This window comes from Hyperolius riggenbachi, chromosome 8 (genome assembly GCF_040937935.1).
Source record: "Hyperolius riggenbachi isolate aHypRig1 chromosome 8, aHypRig1.pri, whole genome shotgun sequence".
NCBI lineage: Eukaryota > Metazoa > Chordata > Amphibia > Anura > Hyperoliidae > Hyperolius > Hyperolius riggenbachi.
In genome coordinates, this window is record NC_090653.1 from 44384425 (window position 1) to 44410603 (window position 26179).

At 45.8% G+C, this 26179-nt stretch overlaps 1 protein-coding gene across 1 annotated transcript in view; it reads right to left on the reverse strand.

The window, feature by feature from the left end:
• LOC137528776 (complement factor B-like) overlaps positions 1 to 26179 on the reverse strand; it is a 219292-nt gene that overhangs the window by 96224 nt on the left and 96889 nt on the right. The window contains exon 10 of the mRNA XM_068250347.1: positions 14672 to 14809. Within this exon, the coding sequence (XP_068106448.1) occupies positions 14672 to 14809 (138 nt within the window). The remainder of the gene's footprint in view (positions 1 to 14671; positions 14810 to 26179) is intronic.

Consider the following 26179-nt stretch of genomic DNA (forward strand, 5'->3'; position numbering starts at 1 on the left):
CAAAACAAGGAGTTGGAAATGAAAAGTATATAAAATATATACTCACAAACGTGGGTTACCGCCTAGGTAACCACTGCATAGGCAGGTGAGGAGATTAGACCTGTCCTCACTCAGGATTAAAAGTTGCTCTCTGTAGATAAGGAAAAATGGGGCTCAACCCCTCCACCAGGGGTGGATATTGGTAATGTAAGAGTGAACAGAGGCGCCAGCAGGTTAAAAGATTCTAAAAGGCTTAAATTCCCTCAGAAGGTGGTGGTGGACTCGCCTCCCTGAAGCAGACAAGATACCGTCAGTTTTATGACAACAGGTTTATTAATATACTCCAAAACAAACAGTGCAACGCGTTTTACGGATATGTTCCCGCTTCCTCAGGCAATAAACAGATAGGAGTACACAGTATAGTCTCAAGGCCACAAATAGCGCCTCTGTACGCTATTCGTGACCTTAAGACTATACTGTGTACTCCTGTCTGTTTATTGCCTGAGGAAGCGGGAACATACCTGTGAAATGCGTTGCACTGTTTGTTTTGGAGTATATTAATAAACCTGTTGTCATAAAACTGACTGTATCTTGTCTGCTTTGGGGAGGCGAGTCCACCACCACCTCCTGAGGGATTTTTAGCCTTTTAGAACCTTTTATCCTGCTGGCGCCTCTGTTCACTCTTACATTCAATGTATGCTTATTGTAGGAGATAAATATGATAAAATTTAACTTTTAATGCATATGTATTCAAGTTAAAGGAACACTGTCAATCAACATGTTTTTTTTCAATTGAGATAGGAATTGTTTCGGAAATGCTTTTAAGTACTGGGGTATACATTTAAATGCGTATCTCTTTGTTTAACTGTTATCAAATCTCATTCCCACTTCAGTGTAACCAATTCTGATGGCAGAGTGAACCATGAGGGGAGAAGGAATTCCCTCACACTGCATCTGTTAACCCTGTGTGTCACAGACCGCAAGGCCGGTCTTCGGATGGGGTCAATCGATCGGCGTCAGAAATCCTCTCACACTGTCATTTTGCTCATCACGAAGCGTAAACCTGACTTCGCAGTTTGATGCACTGACTCGCGGAGGGAGCGTTCAGATGCCAACGGATTCACCACACACATACAATTCAAAGATCTGCCACCAAGCGGGTTACACAGCCCGCTACTGTAATTATGCTAATACTTTGAGAACGCTCTTTTAACACTTTGCAGTATGCAGGAATCTGAGTCAGCTCTGACTATCTGAGCCGGATTCACGCATACGGGTTATAAATGTACACTTTTATTAAACACAGGGTAGCGGTTTCAGGAGAATGGGTACTATTGTGTATGTTCAGCAACAGGTCATAACCGCTAAACGATTTTAAAACGTTTAATAGCAAAAATGCATTACATACAGTTATATACACCAATTAACATATACACACAAAGCTTAAAAATAAAAGTGATAAAATTAGAAAGTTCTTACTTAGTTACGGCTGAGCAGTCCAGTTTAAAGTAGGCATTAATGTTAAGAGTCCTTGAAACACAGCATGAGTTCGGTCCTCCTTGAACCCATGCTCCAAGCTCTTCTTTAGCAGATGAAATTATGAAAGACAGGGCGGGCTCTGCTGGCCCCCAGATTTATACAATCTTAGAATTGGGGCTGGGTTACCTCCAAACTAGGTGGAGGGAAGGCGGGGTTATCTCCTGGCTGCAAGGTTGCCACCCCAGACTCAGAGCAAGAAAATGTAGCATTTATTAATAATCTGTGTGACCCCGCCCCAGATTGGCGCATCGCAAATCCAAGGCTATATTCATAAGTGGCCTGCGACCCTGTATCAAATGAGGCTAAACATGCCTATTCTATCGCATTCGCTCTACGCAGGTTGAATAAACAGTTTCCTGACTGACCCCTGACAGTTGGGAAACTGGAATTCGGATGAATAATAGAACTGCTTTATGGGTATCAGAATTTTGTCTTTCCGTGACAAGCCTATTTTGAAATACAAATACATTAAAGTTTCCTTTGTCTGAGTGTAAGGTTTTGGAGGGAGCTCTTATCTGGCCAGTTCGATCTGGCTTTTGGGAGAGAGGGCTGTGGCAGGAAGTGGTCCTCCCCGGGAGGTCGAGCTGCATGTGAAATTCTTTGCTGACCTAAGCAGGACATGGCACGCCCGACACGCGTTAGTTGAACCCTGTGGTTTTATTGCACTTGCCTTGTGGAATCTCTGAATAAAGAATACCAACGTTTTCCAACTACTGCTTGGTTTGCGGATCCTTCTGTGCATACTAAGCAGGACATGGGGATGAAGGTACTGTACTCTGCAATGCTCTCAGAGGAGGGGGGGGGGAGAGAAAGGAAAGACATTTGTTAGTACATTTACACAGGACTGACAGTAATTGTGCTGGACCATACGAAAATCGTTGGCGATTACGCACGACTTTCCGTAATGTTCACCACATCTCCCCCTACCAGTCGGCTGCACAGAGTGGGTCTGCCAGACCTGCTCTACGCGCCGCTTAGCTACTGAATGGGTTCTCGACTTCGTATCTGACTGTACTTTAGTCAACTCACCAGAGGCATAAGGCCTCATGGTCCGGTGTGTCCCAGTGTCCGCTTTGGGGACGGTAAGGTACACACCCACAGGTTTACCTCTAAACGTCTGGCTGAGTTTGCCTAGCCCCTCCTGTAAGGGAGAGAGTCATTAGCTGACATTCAGGTCACTTTCTGACTCTCGGGTGTCAGCCTGCGAATCTGGAAGCAGCGTGGCATACCCCCGCTTTAACTGACTACACCTTGGCTACACATTTTGGTCAGCACAGCCTAGGTGAACATTAGAACACATTTCAAAAAACGAATTAGCCTTCACCTGGGTGGCAAGGCTTGCCCCTCCTCCAGGAGGGATAGAGGGTGGACCTCTGGGCAGTTTTGCACTGGGTTGCTTCTGCAAGGGGAAGACATGCAAGGGTGAGTCAGGGAAAGAACTGCCTGTCTTCAAAAGTGGTTTGATAACAGGCAATGATGAAGCATTCTGGATGTCATAGCAGCAGGTGAGATCTAGGCCCCCAGCTGCCTGCTCTGACACCTGGCCTTCTTCCGCTGCCCTGCAAGGATCTGACCCAGGCAAAACAAGACTGTTATCTCTTAGGTTAGGGGCAATCACACTTAAACCTAAATCATTTTTACCAATAGGAGATTCAGCATGAAAACTATTAGCAACATCTGGTACAGCATTAACATCACAGTTACGTTCATTTTTCACATCATGTACACAGGTATCTGGGACAACAGTGACAGGTTTAGAATCAGACAAACAGTCATTAGACAGCTGTCCATTAGAGACAGGTACCTCTTCTTTGCCTCCTTCCCTAGGAGAGCTGCCTGGCTGCCTCCCTCTGTCCCTCCCCAAGCTTGTACAGTACCTGAGTGGGTCCAGACTGGCAGTCCGGGGTGTTGATCACAGGTTCATAAAAGGAGTGTAGGGCGCCAAGATCGGTGCCCAACAGCACAGGCACTGGGATGTCATCTGTCACCCCCACAACTCTTGTCTGGCGCCCCCTTCCCCAATCGAGAACAACACAAGCTTTGGCGATGCGGGCGTGTGTGCCACCAACTCCCACAAGTGTAACACGCTCATTAGGAAGGAAATTATCCCTGGCAACAAGATGAGAGCGACCCAAGGTGTCGCGGAAACCAACAGCGATCTGGTCGTTTACTTCCATGACTTGATTATTTCCGGAAAGTCGAGGATTTGCCGCTCCCATGACGAGGTAGGTGTGTGCAGTAGAGGATGCGCTAGCCGATTCTGCGCTAGGCTCTGGAGACAGCATCCTCACCTCGGGGCAGGCAGACTTGAGGTGTCCTCGCTGTCCACAGTGGTAACACTTCGGAACATATGTGGCATCAGGCAAATGAGTAGCAGGTGCAGCATCCAGCCTCTGTGGCTGTGGGACCCGATTCCCACGGTTAGCAGGGGGAGGAGAACTAGGTTGCGCAGGTCTCCCCCCTTTCCAGCTCTGGGCTGGAGGTTTGCGGCTGTCCGGCACACGGGTGGCCACAAAAGTGTCTGCAAGTTCTGCAGCAGCTTTGGCGTATCCAGGCTTCCACTCCAGGACAAACTGACGGACATCTGGAGTGCAGCAGTTCAGCAACTGCTCCTGACGATGAGATCCTCCAGACCTTGGTGAGAGTCTTTGTTGAGGCCCCGCGACCACTGCCTGAACACGGTCAGCAGGCGACTCTCCAGATCGGTGTAAGTGTCGGTGTGGCCTTTCTGCAGGGAGCGAAACTTTTTGAGATAGACCTCTGAACTGGGTCAACTGGTATTTGGCGATAATTGCAGCTTTTATCGCCTCATAGTCATTGTCTTTTTCAGCGGGTAAGTCCACAAACGCCTCAAGCGCTTTGTCCTGCAAGTTAGGGGTTAGAAATCTTGCCCACTGCTCCTGGGGCAGATGATGCTGACGACAAGTCTTTTCAAAGGACTGCAAGTAAGTGTCCGGGTCAGTTCCCTTCTCCATTTCTGGGAATTTAAACTTGGGAGTCCCAAACGGGCCTGCTGTGGGCCGGGGTTCCGGAGCACTTTGCGAGGGATTTTGGCCCTGCGCTCGCAGGGTGGCCATTTCAAGGTCATGTCTGCGTGCGGCTGCTCTCTCCTTTCTTTCCGCTTCTTTCTCATAAAGCCACCGGCGCTCTGCCGCTTCCCGTTCCGCCTGGCGTTCTGAGCAGTCAGCGTTTTCTCTGACAATCTGCATGTACAGCTCAGGATTTGTATCCGCCAGTCTTTGTAAAGCATGCTGCATTCCAGCCTCAGGAACGCAGGAACAGTTGGCATGGGCGGGCTCCTGCCGGCCACCATGCTCTTCTGCATTTACAGCAATCGGTTCAGACGCGGTTCCGTTTTCATCTGGGTCTGGAAGTGGGTTACTTTGCTCCAACCGCTCACTTCCCTCTGCCCCAGTTACAGCACCATCTTAAAAAAGGAGTGTGCTCTCCCAGCATCTGCTCCGGCTGGGTATTCAGTCGCAATAAGTCCTTGACCAATTGCGCTTTCTTTTTTCTGTAAGTCACAATTGGCCTCAATTCACTAAGATAATGCTGGAGATAATAAGGCAAGAGAAAACTTACCTCCACATAAGAGAGAGTTATCTTATCTCTTCATTCCTTAAGCTACCTCCTCTGTAGTTATTTTACCTCCTCTGTAGTTAATTTACCTCCTTTGTAGTTATTTTCACATGCAGATAATAAACAGCCTGTCTTTAACTCTGGATTTATTTTAAGGATTGAAGAGTTAACTTAAAGACAGAAGAGTTAACTTTAGGTTTGCCTAAAGGTAAAATGTTTCCTGAATACTACATGCCTTATCACCATGGTAACAACTCTAGAAGAGTTATTAAAGACAAGGGATAAGCTTAGTGAATTGAGGCCAATTTTTATTCACACAAGTTTACTAGGTCTGGCACTGACATTTGCTTGTATCTTGCTGCAGCTATTTTTGCCAAATAAAAGATAGGATAGGAAAAGAGATTGGGGAGGGAACTCTGTGCTATACGTTTAGTCTATATAAATGGTAATGCACCAGTTATCGACCACAGATTTTGATCTGTTCTGGCAGATTAATCAAATAACGTTGCCATTGATGTTCTGAACATACACAAATCCCAATAAGCTGCCAACCAGTGTCACAGACCGCAAGGCCGGTCTGCGGATGGGGTCAATCGATCGGCGTCAGAAATCCTCTCACACTGTCATTTTGCTCATCACGAAGCGTAAACCTGACTTCGCAGTTTGATGAACTGACTCGCGGAGGGAGCGTTCAGACGCCAACGGATTTACCACACACATACAATTCAAAGATCTTCCACCAAGCGGGTTACACAGCCCGCTACTGTAATTATGCTAATACTTCGAGAACGCTCTGTTAACCCTTTGTAGTATGCAGGAATCTGAGTCAGCTCTGACTATCTGAGCCGGATTCACGCATACGGGTTATAAATGTACACTTCTATTAAACACAGGGTTGCGGTTTCAGAAGAATGGATACGATTGTGTATGTTCAGCAACAGGTCATAACCGCTAAACGATTTTAAAACGTTTAATAGCAAAAATGCATTACATACAGTTATATACACCAATTAACATATACACACAAAACACAAAGCTTAAAAATAAAAGTGATAAAATTAGAAAGTTCTTACTTAGTTACGGCTGAGCAGTCCAGTTTAAAGTAGGCATTAATGTTAAGAGTCCTTGAAACACAGCATGAGTTCGGTCCTCCTTGAACCAATGCTCCAAGCTCTTCTTTAGCAGATGAAATTATGAAAGACAGGGCGGGCTCTGCTGGCCCCCAGATTTATACTATTTTAGAATTGGGGCTGGGTTACCTCCAAACTAGGTGGAGGGAAGGCGGGGTTATCTCCTGGCAGCAAGGTTGCCACCCCCAGACTCAGAGCAAGAAAATGTAGCATTTATTAATAATCTGTGTGACCCCGCCCTAGATTGGCGCATCACAAATCCGAGGCTATATTCATAAGTGGCCTGCGACCCTGTATCAAATGAGGCTAAACATGCCTATTCTATTGCATTCGCTCTACGCAGGTTGAATAAAGCAGTTTCCTGACTGACCCCTGACAGTTGGGAAACTGGAACTCGGATGGATGATAGAACTGCTTTATGGGTATCAGAGTATGTATTTTTTGTTTTTCCGTGACAAGCCTATTTTGAAATACAAATACATTAAAGTTTACTTTGTCTGAGTGTAAGGTTTTGGAGGGAGCTCTTATCTGGCCAGTTCGATCTGGCTTTTGGGAGAGAGGGCTGTGGCAGGAAGTGGTCCTCCCGAGCTACGTGTGAAATTCTTTGCTGACCTAAGCAGGACATGGGGGGGGGAAGGTACTGTACTCTGCAATGCTCTCGGGGTGGGGGGGGGGGGAGAGAAAGGAAAGACATTTGTTTGTACATTTACACAGGACTGACAGTAATTGTGCTGGACCATACAAAAATCGTTGGCGATTATGCATGACTTTCCGTAATGTTCACCACACTGTGTGTGTGAGAAATCTCTCTGCAGCTGCCTGTCTGCAGAAAGCAGAGGAAATGTAATGTATGTTCAACATAAACATTTGCAATAAATGTGATGTGAAACCTGACACCTGACAGGATTTTCATATAACTCTGCTTCAATATTACACTGTTCTTAGCATGTCAGACTGCAGAGATTCACCTATGCAAATGAGACATTCCAAACATAGCTAAAATCTACACACAGTGAAATACAGCTTTTTCCTCTATTTAAAGCGGAATTTATATTCCCTGCATTTCAACTTTGCTCTAAAACATTATTTACAGTATATTATATGCAACCAGCATTTTTTTTTTACTAGACCAGCATTGGAAGGGTTACACTGTGCTTTAAAGTTCCTTGAGATTTCTGCAGACCCATCCGAAGCTGACAGATATACATTTTGTTTACATAAATGTATCTAAGTGTTGAATGTGACTCACTCTCTCTGACTGAGAAGGAGCTGGAGGACAGCCAAAGAGTGTGTAACATTTCTCAATAGATACAGTGGTGTGAAAAACTATTTGCCCCCTTCCTGATTTCTTATTCTTTTGCATGTTTGTCACACTTAAATGTTCCTGCTCATCAAAAACCGTTAACTATTAGTCCATGATAACATAATTGAACGCAAAATGCAGTTTTAAGTGATGTTTTTTATTATTTAGTGAGAAAAAACCATCAAAACCTACATGGCCCTGTGTGAAAAAGAAATTGCCCCCTGAACCTAATAACTGGTTGGGCCACTCTTAGCAGCAATAACTGCAATCAAGCGTTTGTGATAACTTGCAACGAGTCTTTTACAGCGCTCTGGAGGAATTTTGGCCCACTCATCTTTGCAGAATTGTTGTAATTCAGCTTTATTTGAGGGTTTTCTAGCATGAACCACCTTTTTAAGGTCATACCACAACATCTCAATAGGATTCAGGTCTGGACTTTGACTAGGCCACTCCAAAGTCTTCATTTTGTTTTTCTTCAGCCATTCAGAGGTGTGTGTTTTTGGTCATTGTCCTGCTGCAGCACCCAAGATCGCTTCAGCTTGAGTTGACGAACAGATGGCCGGACATTCTCCTTCATTTTTTGGTAGACAGTAGAATTCATGGTTCCATCTATTACAGCAAGCCTTCCAGGTCCTGAAGCAGCAAAACAACCCCAGACCATCACACTACCACCACCATATTTTACTATTGGTATGATGTTCTTTTGCTGAAATGCTGTCTATGCCAGATGTAACGGGACACGCACCTTCCAAAAAGTTCAACTTTTGTCTCATCGGTCCACAAGGTATTTTCCCCAAAGTCTTGGCAATCATTGAGATGTTTTTTTAGCAAAATTGAGACAAGCCTTAATGTTCTTTTTGCTTAAAAGTGGTTTGCGCCTTGGATATCTGCCATGCAGGCCGTTTTTGCCCAGTCTCTTTCTTCTGGTGGAGTCGTGAACACTGACCTTAATTGAGGCAAGTGAGGCCTGCAGTTCTTTAGATGTTGTCCTGGGGTCTTTTGTGGCCTCTCGGATGAGTTTTCTCTGCGCTCTTGGGGTAATTTTGGTCGGTCGGCCACTCCTGGGAAGGTTCATCAGTGTTCCATGTTTTTGCCATTCGTGGATAATGGCTCTCACTGTGGTTCGCTGGAGTCCCAAAGCTTTAGAAACGGCTTTATGACCTTTACCAGACTGATAGATCTCAATTACAGTACTTTTGTTCTCATTTGTTCCTGAATTTCTTTGGATCTTGGCATGATGTCTAGCTTTTGAGGTGCTTTTGGTCTACTTCTCTGTGTCAGATAGCTCCTATGTAAGTGATTTCTTGATTGAAACAGGTGTGGCAGTAATCAGGCCTGGGGGTGACTACAGAAATTGAACTCAGGTGTGATAAACCACAGTTAAGTTATTTTTTAACAAGGGGGGGCAATCACTTTTTCACACAGGGCCATGTAGATTTGGAGGTTTTTTTTTCTCACTAAATAATAAAAACCATCATTTAAAACTGCATTTTGTGTTCAATTATGTTATCTTTGACTAATAGTTAACGTTTTTTGATGAGCAGAAACATGCAAAAGAATAAGAAATCAGGAAGGGGGCAAATAGTTTTTCACACCACTGTACATATAGCTAAATAGAATGCAACAATCTGAACTTCTGCATATCTCTCCACGGAACTTTAAACCTCTGTGTTTAACCCTTCCAATGCTGGTCTAGTAAATAAAAAATGCTTTTTGCTGTAAATAATGTTTTAGAGCAAAGTTGAAATGCAGGGTTATATTCCGCTTTAACATGAAAAGTAGGAAAATGTTTACACAGCTACTTAGACATTATTGGAACATTGTCATTTTAGATCACTTGGTTTGAAAGTGTTCCTTTAAGTTTTATCTTAAAATGCTGCCCCTGTAATCTCTGCGCCTGATGCAAATGTTTCACCTTGCTTCATGAGAGAACCGACCCTGCATTTATTACAGTATGATGCAATGTACAGTATATAAGCTATGTACTATAGTTTCAGTGGTGTAGCTATGAATCTCGGGGCCCCGGTGTGAGTTTTACATTGGGGCCCCCCAAAGAACTCTATACGTAGCAATTGATACGGCGCAACAAAACCTGCCAAGGTCATCTACAGTGTCAGAGGTGCCAGAAGGGGATGGGGAACAGCTTGTTAATGATTACCACTATTCAAGGCATCTATAGAAGTGATCATTACCAACACAGGACCAATAAACAGCTTATACTTTGGTTTAGGAAGGGCCCCATGGGGCCCCTCTGGCCCAAGGGCCCCGATGCGGTCGCTACCTCTGCAACCCCTATTGCTACGCCCCTGTATAGTGTGTCGGCATTTATGAATCATTCTGACAAAGGTTTCATTGCCGAAAGCTTACTGCCAGGCCCGAATTTACATCTGAGGAGCCTATAGGCACAGATGTTCTGGCACCCTAGACTACACTCTTCATGAACCTACAACCGCACCACAAGTGTGCTGGTGGGCCCCACTGTAACTTCTCCCTTACTTCCTCTGTCTGTCATCATGGCCGGATTTAGGCCATGGCCTAGGGCACGACAGGTGCAAGGGCACCAAAACAGCAGCATAAACTGGTGCAGTATTTGCAAGCTTGCAAATGCTGCACTGTAGTGATATCAGGTGAGCGTCTGACGGCGTTACTCTGCTGCTAGCCGCCTGTGCAGCAGCCACCTTGCTCTCTTGGGACGTTTGCATCGTGGCAGGCGGCTATGGACTTGGGCAGCATTGGAGACGGAAAGGTAAAGGAAACTTCTGCACTGGATAGGAGCGGAGAAATAAGTGACACTGATGGCTGCTGCGGTGTGAAGGCGAGCTGGCTACGTATACTGAAAGGGAAGGTGGGAAAAAGGGGGGTTAAGGGAGTTATCTGGGTACCTATACTGGAGGGAAAGGGGGAGGGGTCATCTGGCTACCTATACTGGGGGGGTTCATCAGGCTACCTATACTAGAGGGAAAGGGGGGAGGGGTCATCTGGCTACCTATACTAGAGGGAAAGGGGGGAGGGGTCATCTGGCTACCTATACTGGAGTGAAGTGGGGAGGGGTCATCTCGCTAGCTATACTGAAGGGGGGCGGCTGGTGACAGTGGCCTTGGGCAGTAAAGAGTACAAATCCAGCCCTGCCTGTCATTGGTAAGTGCCCCTTAGTATTAGGTGGCCAGAGGTACCTTCAGTATTAGGTAGCAAGAGGTGCACGCGACTGAAGGGAGATCTTTGTCAGTGGAATGCTGAGAGCCGGGTGAGTAACCTCTCATTAAACTCTGCTTGGGACTCTCTGCATAGGTAAGCCTGGAGGGAGGCACTTGGGAAGTAAGCCGCCTCTCAATGATCAAGCCCTGCTTTTCTACTAAGTTAGCCAATCATTCTGATTCAAAGCGTCTTGCTTTTACTGATGGCTGAGGCTCCCTGCACACTGCAAATCCGTTTTCCGATTCCGTTTCCAATTCCGATTCCGATTCCGTTTCCGATTTTCCTTGAATACATTCAACAGAAAAACGGATCAAAAAACGCACTGCACGCGATTCCGATTCAGATTCCGCTTTTTAATCAGTTTTTACCTCCGATTCAGATTCAGATTTGCAGTGTGCAGGGAGCAAACTGCAAATCTGAATCTGAATCGGAAGTAAAAACAGATTAAAAAGCGGAATCTGAATCTGAATTGCTTGCAGTGTGCAAGAGGCCTAAAAAGCGGAATCGGAATCTGAAATGCATGCAGTGTGCAAGAGGCTAACACGGTACCACACTCTATTGCTTTGAAAAAATTTTTTTACAAAAGACCTCAAAAGATATTTATCTCTCAATCTTTCAGATTCATCCTGGTGGACCTGATCTGCAGATGACTGTCCATTAAACAAGGTGTGTATGAGATCTGCAGATATTTCTTAACTTGTGTGCACAGGCATGTGTGAAAAAGAAGGAAGTAAGTAGTCTATGAATGCATTTTTTTGGTCTTTTGCGGTCACTGATCTTTTGCATGTGTACCGCATTTTTAGAGCGATCTGCCTCTGCAGCAGACTAATACCTCAGTTTGCAAAGATTTTTACCTGATGTATGTACTCAGATTTAAGGAAGCAAGAAGTTTATGTAGGCTCCCGTATTCATTTCTTTTTAAACATTACCAGCTGTTTGCCTGGCGGCCCCACTGGTCTATTGGCTGCAGTGGTGCCTGAATCACATCAGAAACAAGCATGCAGCTAATCTTGTCAGATCTGACAATAATGTCAGGAACATCTGATCTGCTGCTTGCTTGTTCAGTTTCTATGGCTAAAAGTATTAGAGGCAGAGGATCAGCAGGGCTGCCAGGCAAATGGTATTGCTTAAAGAGACACTGAAGCAAAAAAAAATATATGATATAATGAATTGGTTGTGTACTATGAATAATTACTAGAAGATTAGCAGCAAAGAAAATATTCTCATATTTTTATTTTCAAGTATATAGTGTTTTTTCTAACATTGCATCATTTTCTAATATGTGCAGATTACACAACACTCAGCATTCAAAATGATTCTTTCAGAGCAGTCTGTGAACTAATGACCTCTCCTCTGGCAGAGAAAAAGGAATTTGTTTAGTAACAGTTGAGATAATAAAAGTCAGATAACAGCCCTCTCCACGACTTTGAAAGTCGTAGAGCTTAAGGGCTTTTTTCCATAGAGATAACAACTGGAGTTTCTTAACTCTTCCTGTACTGGAAACAATTAGACTGATGTATCTGATCTTAATGTTTATTTCTTAGCTGTACTACACATACAAATCATAATATCATCATTTTTTTCCGCTTCAGTGTCTCTTTAAAAGGATGTAAATATGGGTCTCCATACTGTACACCTCTTGCTTTATGTTCACTTTAAGAATATTATTGTCTAGTAATGTTCTTGTACGTGGAGGTGGTACAATTGGTCTTTGATCTTTCATTTTCCAAACACTTTTATCTCATGTGTGTACCCAGCTTTAGTCTGAAACACTGTCCTAACTCTATTCCAGACTCAATTTTAAAATGTAGCTTCAGCTGTCATTTCCTTTTCTAAAATAACAGTCGGGACTTAAAAGAGAACCTGTAACAAAGAAAGAAATCCCTCTGGGGGATACTTACCCTGGGAGGGAGAAGCCTCGGGATTCCCATAAGACTTCCCTGACCTCTGAAGCTTGGAGGAATTCTGTGCTGGCTCCCCTGAAACCTCCCCTGACAAGCTTGACAAGCGGTGATACATTTACCTTTCTGCGGTCCTGCGCAGGTGCACTAACATGTCTTCATTCGGGCTAGATGGAAATGGCCAAGCCCGATTATATCTGCACTACTGTGCAGGTGCACAGTGCAAGGACTCCCGCCTGAGCAGTAGAGCGGATCCGACCGGGTTCTGCTATTTCTGCCTAGCCCGAATGGAGAACTGCTAGTGCGTCTGCTCAGGATCGCTGTAGGTAAATATTTACCTCGCCGCACTTTGGGGGTCCTGGCACTGGATCGGAGGGATGGAGGATGATGGGGGAAGCCTTATTGGGATCCAGAGGCTTCCCCCTCCCAGGGTAAGTATCTCCCAGAGGGTTTTTTTTTTCCAGTTACAGGTTCTCTTTAAAGGACATCTGTCATGGAAATCTTAACCACTTTACCCCCGCCCGTACGGATTTCTCCGTCCCTTTTTCCATCCTTTAACCCCCAGGGATGGAGAAATCCGTACTTTCCGCGCTCCCGCCACTGCCCGCGCTCCCGCTCGTAAACACACCGTCCGCCGTTAGTAAACATGCCGCCGCCCGCTCGCCCGGAGATCAATGAACGGGAAAATCCATTCCCATTCGTTGATCTAAGCCCCGCAATGATCCGCTGCTCTCCGATGAGCAGCGCGATCATTGTGAAAAGATACACACTTACCCAGCCTCCAAGTACTTCCTCCAAGCTTCCGGAAGGACGCTTGGAGGTCGCATTAAAACAAAGTTACTGTGGCCATCTTGTGGCCAAATAGTAAAACTACACCCTACACATTTTTCACATACAAATAAATTACTTTTACACAAAAAATTAACTCATTACCTCCCACACTCCCATTTTTTTTTTTTTGTAATTAAAAAAAAATGTAAAAATGTACAATAAAAGAAAAATACATAAATAGTTACCTTAGGGACTGGACTTTTTAAATATTTATGTCAGGAGGGTACAACACTGTTACTTTATAAACTATGGGCTTGTAATTAGGGATGGACGCAAAACTGAAAAAAATGCACCTTTATTTCCAAATAAAATATTGGCGCCAAACATTGTGATAGGGACATAATTTAAACGGTTTTATAACCGGGACAAAATGGCAAATACATTTCATGGGTTTTAATTACAGTAGCATGCATTATTTAAAAACTATAATGGCCGAAAACTGAAAAATAATAAATTTTTTTCCCACATTTTTCCTATTTTCCCATTAAAACACATGTAGAATAAAATCATTCTTGGCATAATGTCCCACCTAAAGAAAGCCTAATTGGTGGTAGAAAAAACAAGATATAGATCGTTTAATTGTGATAAGTAATGATAAAGTTATAGACGAATGAATGGAAGTAGCGCTGAAAGGTGAAAATTGCTCTGGTGGTCAGGGGGTAAAACCCCTCAGTGGTGAAGTGGTTAAAATGTAAAATACATGTAAACGCATACAAATAGGAAGTACATTTATTTCAGTGTAAAATGAACCATAGTTTACTTTTCTCCTATGTTGTTTGCTGTCACTTACAGTAAGTAGTAGTAGTAGTAAGTAGTAGAAATCTGACATTACCGACAGATTTTGGACTAGCCCATCTTCTCATGAAGGGTTCTCAGGGTTTTCTTTATTAGTGAATGGCAGTTGCTCCGTCCAACTGCCAAAAAACTGTGCTGTGAGCAGGGAGGCTGGCCAGCATCTTTGTATAAATCTTTTTCAGGTAATAAAGGCCATGTTGAGAATCCCCCATGAAGAGATGGACTAGCCCAAAACCTGTTGGTAATGTCAGATTTCTATTACCTACTGTGAGTGACATCAACATAGGAGAAAAGTAATGTATGGCTCATTTTACTCTGAAAGAACTGTACTTCTTATTTGTATGTGTTTTAAATGTTAAGATTTTCGTGACAGTTTCTCTTTAAGTGGTGCAGTGAAAAATCAAATAAAATTGATGTACCTATTATAGCCTCAAAAGATTTCTTCATTGTGTCTATAGACTCCATTTTGAAGACGTGTTTTTCGTTATCTTTCTTGGATGCGATGTCATTGAGCTCGTCAGTGCTGACTTCATTTCCCACGCCGAAGACGTAGATATCTGTAAACGATGGGGAGAAATAAACCACAAAGAAGTCACACCATCAGTGGTTTTATTTTTTTATTGTAATTTATTTTCACCAAAATATCCTGAGACTTATGGCAGATCGCTAGCAGTTTTAGGAAAATGACACTTAAAACATAATCTCTTCCGTTCTACTCTAGTTATTGTGAAGATTAAAAGGGACCCAAGGTGTCTGACCTATGGAAGCTGATATAGTTATTTCCTTTTAAACAATACCAGTTGCCTGGCAGTCCTGCTGATCTTTCTGGTCAGTAGAGTCTAAGGCCACATACACACATCAGACTACAGTCTTTTGAAAATGAAAGATCACAGACCAATCTTACCACCCTTCGTGTAGTATGAGAGCCATACTCTACACAGTCTATTCTATGGAGCTGAACTCCCCATCAGACAGAAATCTTTGCAAGATGCTGCACACACAGATGCTGTACAGACACAAAAGATCTGTAGCTGCAAAAGATCTGTTCCTGCCAAAAATCTATTCCTGCAAATTGCATTCATAGTCTATGAGATCTGCAGATCGTCATGCACACCTTGTTTAACTGACAATCATCTGCAGATCTGAAAATCCATCCTGGTGGATCTGATCTGCAGATGAATGTCTGTTAAACAAGGTGTGTATGACGATCTGCAGATCTCATAGACTATGAATGCATTTTGCAGGAACGGATATTTTGCAGGAACAGATCTTTTACAGATACTGATCTGATGAATGTGTACAGCATCTGTGTGTGCAGCATCTTGCAAAGATTTCTGTCTGATGGGGAGTTCAGCTCCATAGAATAGACTGTGTAGAGTATGGCTCTCATACTACATGGAAGGGGGTAACATTGGTCTGTGATCTTTCATTTTCCAAAGACTATGGTCTGATGTGTGTATGAGCCTTCAATGACATGACACACCTGAACCCGGAAGTGGCGGTAGAGTGCAAGGACCTGAGCGTTTGGTGAGGAGTGGACGGCTGTGCGCGCGGCAGCTGATACCAGCCTCGGAAACCAGGACAGCCCTCGGCGGCCCACACAAACGGGGGAGAGCCCGTTAAAAAACTCAAGTACTGAGAAACTACTTTTAACGTGTAAGTGCAATATTTTTTAGTATTAAACTTTTTAAAACAGTATTACGCTATGTTGTGCCTCTCTTTGGAGGTGTGTACCTAAGTTTATATGAAGAGGATAACAAAGTGGGAGAACTGGAGATCCATTAACCTTGTGCTGGAAGTCCTAACATCCATAAAAGGCAATTCAGGTCGATTGGTCGGGGGTGACCAGGGAATAACCCCAAGGCGCGAATAGACCATATTGTTGGTCCTATAAGAGGGTGAGTCGTATTGGGTGTGGTGGTGGTGACAGAACCTGAATAAGGACTGTTTAGCAAGAAAAAACCACTCGGGAAATAGAAGGACTGTGCTGCGCTAGGGGTTACTGATAATATGTGGTCCATGGCATCAATAATTTAAATTTTCCCACTTAAATTAAAAAAATCTGATTGGCTGTTTGTGGCCCCACCCCCTTTTCAGAATGTGAGCCCCAGTCACCCAATGACCGACTGTACCAGGTTTGAGGCCTTTGCCATTAACAGCGTAAGAATGGCAGCAATATAAATATTCCCCTTGAAATTCAATTGGGTGAATTTTGATTGGCTGTTGTAGGCTCCACCTACTTTTCTGAATATTAATCCCAGTCACCCAGCAGCCAACTGTGTCAAGTTTGAGAACCTTGGCATTAACAGTGTAAGAATGGCAGTAGTTTATATTTTTCCATGTAAAAAATGTAGTTGTTGGCTCTGCCCACTTTTTCTGACCTTGACATGCAGTCACTCAATGACCAAGTTTATGAGCTTTGGAGTCCTTGGTATCAATCATTTGCATATTCCCATAGAAATTAAACAAATCTGATTGGCTGTTTGTGGCTCCACCCCTTTCCAGAATTTGAACCCCAGTCACCGAGTAACTGACTGAACCAGGTTTGAGGCATCTGCTATTAACCTTGTAAAAATGGCAGCAATTTAAATATTCCCCTTACAAATCAACAGGTGAATTTTGATTGGCTATTCTAGGCTCCACCCACTTCCCTGAATAATAACCCCAGTCACCCAGTGACCAACTGTGCAAAGTTTGAGAACCCTGCCATTAACCACTTAAGGACCAGCGGTCTCTGCACACTTAAAGAAAACCTGTACTGAAAATTAAAAGTCAAAATAACCACACACAAGTCATACTTACCTGCTGCGTAGTCTTCTCATCAATCTCTTTCTCCTCTCCTGTGTCCTGTTTGTCCCCTGTGATCAATGGAATTATCCGTCCTCCATTTTGAAAATGGCCATTACCCTATAACAGCTTCCTGGTCAGCACACAGTTAAACTGTAATATCGCCCACTTGAGCCATAAGGAAACATGGGCACATCAGTTCTCCTCTCAGCTGTAACTGACAGCAACTGATATATAACTGACAGCAACTGATATATTTCAGTTGTGACAAAATGTTGTCAGAACTGGAAGGGATCATTGTCAGAAGAAAATGGTGAGCTTCTGAGAGGAACAGATGGCAAGGTAGTAATGTAATGTTAATTTGAAGTTACCTCATGTGTTAATTTTAAATAGTTTCACTCAGTACAGGTTCCCTTTAAGGATCAGAGACCGCTGGTCCAATCCCGACGGAATCCCGACGAATCGCCGCACATACTCGCCGCAACCGCCGTCACCGCCGCTCGCCGGACCCCCAGGACATAGACTCTGCCATCTCTATGACAGCAGAGTTATGTGACCAGGTCAGGAGACGCTTTCATTGGCTCCTGACCCTGTCTTTCAATGTAAGCCAATAGGAACGGCTTGCATTGAAAGACAGGGCCAGCAGCCAATGAAATCGGCTCCTGACCCGCTCACATGACTCTGCTGTCATAGAGACAGGCAGAGCCTGTGAGATGCGGCGAGAATCGTCGGGTTTGAGCAGCGCAGGGAGCGGCAGAAACGGCGGATGTGTGCTGTGGACAGTGATTGAGATCTACGCCCTGCCAGCAAGGAGCCCACCAAAACAGGGCGTAGATCTCAATCACTGCAGTCCTTAAACGGTTAAGAGTAAGAATGGCGGCAGTTTATATTTTCCCAGTGAAATTTGTTTTTGGCTCCACCCACTTTTTGTAACCTTTACTTACAGTCACTTAAAGGGAAGGTCCAAGCAAAATAAAAAAATGAGTTTCACTTACCTGGGGCTTCTACCAGCCCCATGCAGCCATCCTGTGCCCTCGTAGTCATTTACTGCTGCTCCAGTCCCTTGCTGGCAGCTAGCCGACCTCGGAGGTCAGCGGGCCGCATTGCGTACATTTTTACGCATTCCCGTTAGTGCAGGAACATTAACACATACATTTTTACTCATTAGTGGTGCTTGGACCTTCCCTTTAATGAGCAAGTTGAATGTGAATTTTCGGGTTGCTGGCATTAAAAAATGTGTGAATGGAAGCAATTTATCCACCAAAGAAATTTGATTGGCTGTTTGTGGCTCTGCCCCTTTAGTGAATTTGAACCCCAGTCACCTAATGACTGACTGTAGAAAGTTTGAAGCCTCTGCCATTAACAGTGTAAGAATGGCAGCAAATTAAATATTCCCCTTGAAAATCAATAGGTGAATTTTGATTCGCTGTTGTAGGTTCCACCCACTTTTCTGAATATTAATCCCAGTTATTCAGTGACCAAGTATGCCAATATTCTGTCACCAAGTGTCCAACTGTGCCAAGTGTGGGGACTCTGGCTTGATTACTGAGAGAATGGCAGCCTTTTACATTTTTTCTATTGACATGAATGGGTGAAATCTGATTTGCTGTTTGTAGCTCCGCCCAGGTATGCAGGAGGGATGCGAGACCCCCAGAACATATCATTCCAGGTAGTAAGGGATCTGTATACCAAGTTTCGTTCAAATCGGTCAAGGCGTTTTCGAGTGATCGCAGCACATACATACATACATACACACACACAGTGCTGCTCGGATACCCCTTTTCAAAATCTGAATAGAATTCGGATCCGGATACCTAGAAATCCGATCCGAATCGGATATCCGAATTCAAACTTTTTGGTACCCGAATCCGATTCGGATATCCGAACTAGAATCGGAGATATTCGCCCAGATTCGGATATCCGAGTAGAAAACCTCGTAGTCATTTACTGCTGCTCCAGTCCCTTGCTGGCAGCTAGCCGACCTCGGAGGTCAGCGGGCCGCATTGCGTACATTTTTACGCATTCCCGTTAGTGCAGGAACATTAACACATACATTTTTACTCATTAGTGGTGCTTGGACCTTCCCTTTAATGAGCAAGTTGAATGTGAGTTTTCGGGTTGCTGGCATTAAAAAATGTGTGAATGGAAGCAATTTATCCGGATACCTAGAAATCCGATCCGAATCAGATATCCGAATTCAAACTTTTTGGTACCCGAATCCGATTCGGATATCCGAACCAGAATCGGAGATATTCGCCCAGATTCGGATATCCGAGTAGAAAACCGGAAGTGGCCTTTAAATTGCTTATAAAACGTTTTTTAGGGTGAATGAGGCATGTAACATCATGTTATTTGTAAAGAGAAACACTAACTGATGAGGTGGGGACTTAACCCCCCCCCCCAAAAAAAAAAATGTCTGTTAATTAACATCAGCATGCATGTTGGATTATTATGGCTCTATACAAATTAACAAGCTGACACATCATTGCATTCCAGCGGTTCTGGAGGTGTGTTTAGCTTCTAAGGGTAGAATGGTTAATTTACATATATTCAGCAGTGATGCACTGGGAGACATCTCAAGCTCACTCCAACCTGAATTATCGCAAATTCTGTTTTAAGAAAGCAAACTTTTGTTTTTCTTAACATCTTAGGCCTGGTGCACACCAAAAACCGCTAGCAGATCCGCAAAATGCTAGCAGATTTTGAAACGTTTTTTCTTCTTTTTCTGTAGCGTTTCAGCTAGCATTTTGCGGTTTTGTGAAGCGTTTTTGGTGTAGTAGATTTCATGTATTGTTACAGTAAAGCTGTTACTGAACAGCTACTGTAACAAAAACGCCTGCAAAACCACTCTGAACTGGCGTTTTTCAGAGCGGTTTGCGTTTTTACTATACTTAACATTGAGGCAGAAACGCATCCACAATCCAAAAAATGCCTCACCCCGGGAGGATTCGTTTTTGCAAAACACCTTCCTCTCTGGTGTGCACCACCCCATTGAGATACATTGACCAAGCGGATCCGCAGCCGCAAGCGGATCTGAAAACGCTGAAAAAGCCGCTCGGTGTGCACCAGCCCTTAGTAAGGGGGCTTTTAGGACCATTGTAGTCCCTTACACACTCCAATGAGTTCTGGGTCACCATGAGCTTGCTGGTTAGTCTGTACCTCTCGGTGTTACAAGCCATACTGCATAGAGCCAAATTAATCCATGCCATGCACTGATGAGGATCAAACAATCCGAAACAGTCTGTATGCATGTTGGATTATTATGGCTCTGTACAAATTAACAAGATGACACATCATTCAATCCAGCGGCTCTGGAGGTGTGTTTAGCTTCTAAGGGTAGAATGGTTAATTTACATATATTCAACAGTGATGCCCTGGGAGACATCTCAAGCTCACTCCAACCTGAATTATCGCAAATTATTTCTGTTTTAAGAAAGCAAACTTTTGTTTTTGTTTTAATTAAGGTCAGGACTTGGTTCCAGACATTGGTCGTGCAGCCCACATTGTGTCCAAAGTCTAACCGCATAACTGGGACAGCACAGTTATCAGCCCAGACACCTCCAAAAAATGACACTAGTGTTGGTTCCACGGCATAGGTAAAACATTAAAAAGGAGAGGTTCCAGGAAGCGGTCGTACTGCTGCAGTTGGGGCATCCCCACAACTGGGACAGCACAGTTATCAGCCCAGACACCTCCAAAAAATTACACAGCAATTGTGTTAAGATAATCACCATGGCACCTAGTGTTGGTACCACAGCACAGGTAAAACATTAAAAAGGAGAGGTTCCAGGAAGCGGTCGTACTGCTGCAGTTGGGGCATCCCCACAACTGGGACAGCATAGTTATAAGCCCAGACACCTCCAAAAAATTACACAGCAATTATGTTAAGATTATCACCATGGCACCTAGTGTTGGTACCACGGCTGTAAAAAAAAAAATTGAACCAGGCTTATTATTGAAGATGGAGCCAGGAGGTTGGGGCGGTCAAAGATGGTGGTAGGGTGGTCAAAGATGGTGGTAAGGCAGGCACAGTGAAAACCCACTCAGCCACTTCATTTCCCCCTCTTGCCAACAACAGGGGCCAGGAACTCACCAACCACTCAAGCCTGGTTCATTTTCAGAAACGTCAGTCTGTCCACAGACTGGGTGGACAGACAAGAGCGCTTCTCGGTGACCACGCCACCGGCCGCACTGAAGCACCTTTCTGACAGCACGCAGGACAGCACTTCCAGGGCATACTGTGCCAGCTTGCTCCAGATATCCAGGTGCTTGACCCAGTAATCCAAGGGGTCCACAGGGGTGTCGGTGTCAAGCCCGCTGTAGTACCCCATGTAGACTGCCACCATCCGTGTTAGGTGCTGGTTCTGGCTTTGAGAGCCGGATGCTTCTGCAGGCACCTCCTCTGTAGGCAGCGGTACTGGCATGGTGTAGAGCGCCTTTGTCAGAGACAGAAGGTTTGTTGGGCGCCTGCTGCTGCTGGATGCAGGCACTTGCTGCTGTGCTGGCTGGACTGTGACAGCAGGGAGGGGGTGGAAGGCTGGGGGAAGGCTTCCTCCAAGCGCTGAACCAGAATCTGCTGCAAGTCCCTGATTCGGCGCACTGGGTCTCCTCCTCCAGGCGTGAACTGAGCCAGCTTCCCCTTCAGGACCTTTGTAGTCCCTTACACACTCCAATGAGTTCTGGGTCACCATGAGCTTGCTGGTTAGTCTGTACCTCTCGGTGTTACAAGCCCTACTGCATAGAGCCAAATTAATCCATGCCATGCACTGATGAGGATCAAACAATCCGAAACAGTCTGTATGCATGTTGGATTATTATGGCTCTGTACAAATTAACAAGATGACACATCATTCAATTCAGCGGCTCTGGAGGTGTGTTTAGCTTCTAAGGGTACAATGGTTAATTTACATATATTCAACAGTGATGCCCTGGGAGACATCTCAAGCTCACTCCAACCTGAATTATCGCAAATTCTTTCTGTTTTAAGAAAGCAAACTTTTGTTTTTGTTTTAATTAAGATCAGGACTTGGTTCCAGACATTGGTCGTGCAGCCCACATTGTGTCCAAAGTCTAACCGCATAACTGGGACAGCACAGTTATCAGCCCAGACACCTCCAAAAAATGACACTAGTGTTGGTTCCACGGCATAGGTAAAACATTAAAAAGGAGAGGTTCCAGGAAGCGGTCGTACTGCTGCAATTGGGGCATCCCCACAACTGGGACAGCACAGTTATCAGCCCAGACACCTCCAAAAAATTACACAGCAATTGTGTTAAGATAATCACCATGGCACCTAGTGTTGGTACCACAGCACAGGTAAAACATTAAAAAGGAGAGGTTCCAGGAAGCGGTCGTACTGCTGCAGTTGGGGCATCCCCACAACTGGGACAGCATAGTTATAAGCCCAGACACCTCCAAAAAATTACACAGCAATTATGTTAAGATTATCACCATGGCACCTAGTGTTGGTACCACGGCTGTAAAAAAAAATTGAACCAGGCTTATTATTGAAGACGGAGCCAGGAGGTTGGGGTGGTCAAAGATGGTGGTAAGGCAGGCACAGTGAAAACCCACTCAGCCACTTAATTTCCCCCTCTTGCCAACAACAGGGGCCAGGAACTCACCAACCACTCAAGCCTGGTTCATTTTCAGAAACGTCAGTCTGTCCACAGACTGGGTGGACAGACAAGAGCGCTTCTCGGTGACCACGCCACCGGCCGCACTGAAGCACCTTTCTGACAGCACGCGGGACAGCACTTCCAGGGCATACTGTGCCAGCTTGCTCCAGATATCCAGGTGCTTGACCCAGTAATCCAAGGGGTTCACAGGGGTGTCGGTGTCAAGCCCGCTGTAGGACCCCATGTAGTCTGCCACCGTCCGTGTTAGGTGCTGGTTCTGGCTTTGAGAGCCGGATGCTGCTGCAGGCACCTCCTCTGTAGGCAGCGGTACGTGCCTGGTGCAGAGCGCCTTTGTCAGAGACAGGTTTGTTGGGCGCCTGCTGCTGCTGGATGCAGGCACTTGCTGCTGTGCTGGCTGGACTGTGACAGCAGGGGGGGGGGGGGGGGGGGGGGGTGGAAGGCTGGGGGAAGGCTTCCTCCAAGCGCTGAACCAGAATCTGCTGCAAGTCCCTGATTCGGCGCACTGGGTCTCCTCCTCCAGGCGTGAACTGAGCCAGCTTCCCCTTCAGCCGTGGGTCTAGCATCAGGGTGATCCAGGTGCTGCGGGGTGGCAACACCCACTGGGGTGATGATGCTGCTGCTGCTGTGCCCAATGCTGCTGTCCCCTGCTCACCCACTTCCACCAAACTGACCCAGTGTGCTGTGTAGCACAAATAGTGGCCTGTCCCGAACCGGCTGCTCCATGAGTTCATTGTCACATGGACCCGCTCACCCACTGCATGGTCAAGCCCACCTTCCACGTTTGCCTTTACAAATTGGTGCAGTGCTGGGATGGCCGTGCATGCGAAGTAGTACCGGCTGGGGATTGGCCAATCCAGCGCTGCGTACTGCAGGAGCGCATGCATCTGGCTCCCCTTCTGCACAAACGAGTACGGGAGGAGCTGGGAGGACATGGCCCATGTAAGCAAGCCATTTAGCTGGCGTATGCGACGGCTGCCGGAAGGCTGAGCCCTGACCACGAAGGACTCGCTCAGCAGGGTCTGGTGGCATTTTTGGCTTGCCGAGGAGGGAGCAGAGGAGACCACTGAGGAGAACTGTCTGCCTGAACAGGCCTCAGTGTCGGCAGGAGTGGCAAAGAGGGTTATGGTGCTCTGACCACTGCAAGGGCCAGCGCCAGCTTCCTACAGCCTCTTGAATGCCTCCTGCTCATGTTTGTGCTTTTTTTCCAAGTGGTTTATGAAGCTGGAGGTGCCATAGTTGGAGGGGTTAAACCCTCTGCTCAGCTTCACATGGCACACATTACAAGTCACACACTTGCTTTCCAGTAAAGGCAGATGAAAAACTGCCAGATTGGGGAGCCCAGGAGTACAATTTTCCCTTACGCCCAGAATGGCATGCTGCGGCTGATTTTCTCCCAGTGATGGTTGGGGGCGGGGCCAGGGGTTGAGTGGTGCGGCTGGTGGTAGTAGTGGCAGATGGAGCTGCTGCCACTACATTCCTGTGGGTCACGCCACTACAGGCTGTGGGTCACGCATTCCATGCCCACTGCTGCTCCTGCCAATGTCAGTGATGCTGATCCTCCATGCCAGACTCACTGATGCATCCTCCTCCTCCTCAGAGTCAGAGCTGACATCCCCCTCCTGTGGATGGTAGTCCTGGTCCTTCATCTTGTCATCATACTCCCCCTCCTCGAACAACTGCTGAGATGATGACCCCGCCCCAAACTCCTCTTCTCCTGACACATCATGGACAGACTCCCCCCAACAATTACCATCACCATATCAGACTCTTCCACAAAGCCCATTGCGCACAGAACGTCTTTTGTAGGGCTGGTGGTGGCCTGCTCGTCATCCACCATCTGCTGCATCACAGGCGCGATGATGACCCCGCCCCAAACTCCTCTTCTCCTGACACATCATGGACAGACTCCCCCCAACAATTACCATCACCATATCAGACTCTTCCACAAAGCCCATTGCGCACAGAACGTCTTTTGTAGGGCTGGTGGTGGCCTGCTCGTCATCCATCAGCTGCATCACAGGCTCGGCGTCTTTCTCCTCCAATTTGCACTGCCGACCCTGCTTGAAAATGGCCGCTACACGCTGCTGTGTCTCTGCAGCTTGACTACCCCTAACAGCTGGACGGCCAGTGGGTAGCGGTGGAATGGAGACTGACGCGGCAGAACTGCTGATGGAGGCCGCAATGTTGCTCCCTCTCCTCTTGGCCTTGCTGACCCTCCCCCAGTTGCCAGTGCCAGACATAGTACAAGATATGTGTTGACAGATGATGTGTGGTAATTGTTCTTTATTAATATCGGGCTTGGACTTTGGATAAAATCAGCATGCAGTCAGGGCCGGGCCGATGCCGAGGCGAGAGAGGCTCCAGCCTCAGGGCACAGTGTAGGAGGGGGCGCAAAACTCACTCAGCTACCATTACCCTATTGTGTATGAAGCAGAGAGAAATAAGAAAAGGGGATACATGGCAGTGACTGCAAGCCAGATAACTAGAGATGAAGGTGTTGGGGGATTGGGGGCCCTGAGGTGCCTTTTAGTCTAATAGCAATCAGTGTGTGACGGCTGGGGTGAGAGGGATGGAGGGGCGCACTTTGGTGTCTCAGCCTTGGGTGCTGGAGGACCTTGTTCCAGCTCTGCATGCAGTGACAGACAGCAGAGTAGAAGAAGACACACTGACACTGCTCAGCAGTACACCAGCACTGCAGTAATCTGTAGTAGCTAGTAGTACTACTCTAACTAACTAGCACTGCAGTAACTACACAATAATACAGTAATCCTACCTATACTGTAGCTAGCTAAGGCTAATAACAGGCCAGCAGCAGGAGGCCTGGACTGTGTGCACAGCACACACACAGACACAGGCGGGTCTATTAAAAATGGCGCCAGATACCGTTTTTAAAAAATGGCGCCCCATAGAAATGCATTATTCAACGATAATTATCGTTTTACAGTGTTAAAAATTGGCGCCGCCGGCCAAAACGTTATTTATCGTTTTTGTGCTAATTTTTTTTATCGTTTACGGGTAGCCCTAACTAATCCGCCGCATTCCCGATGCTCTATTCTAACTAAATTCCCCCCCCCCCCCCTACATCCCTGGGGGGCAATCTGGCAGCGTTTCTCGAGTGAAGCAGGGCTATGAGCTGAAGCCCTGCCCCACAGGTGTCTGTCATCGGCGGATCTCCGCCTCTCCCCGCCCCTTTCAGTCTTCCTCCTCTGAGAGGGGCGGGGGAGAGGCGGAGTTCCGCAGATGACAGACACCTGTGGGGCAGGGCTTCAGCTCATAGCTCTGTCTCACTCTGAAGCTAATACTGTCAGCAAAATCCACGACCGAGAAATTCGTGGATTTTGCAGGTGGACACTAGTGAGGGGGGAGTTTGGGGGGGTCTACATAGTTTCATGTGGCCGTTTTCTTAGGGCTATTAGGTAATATATGTATTTAAATAAAATTAGGTTTTTACACAATTTTTCTCTTTAAAGCAATACAATTAATTCATTTGTTGTGTTTGTA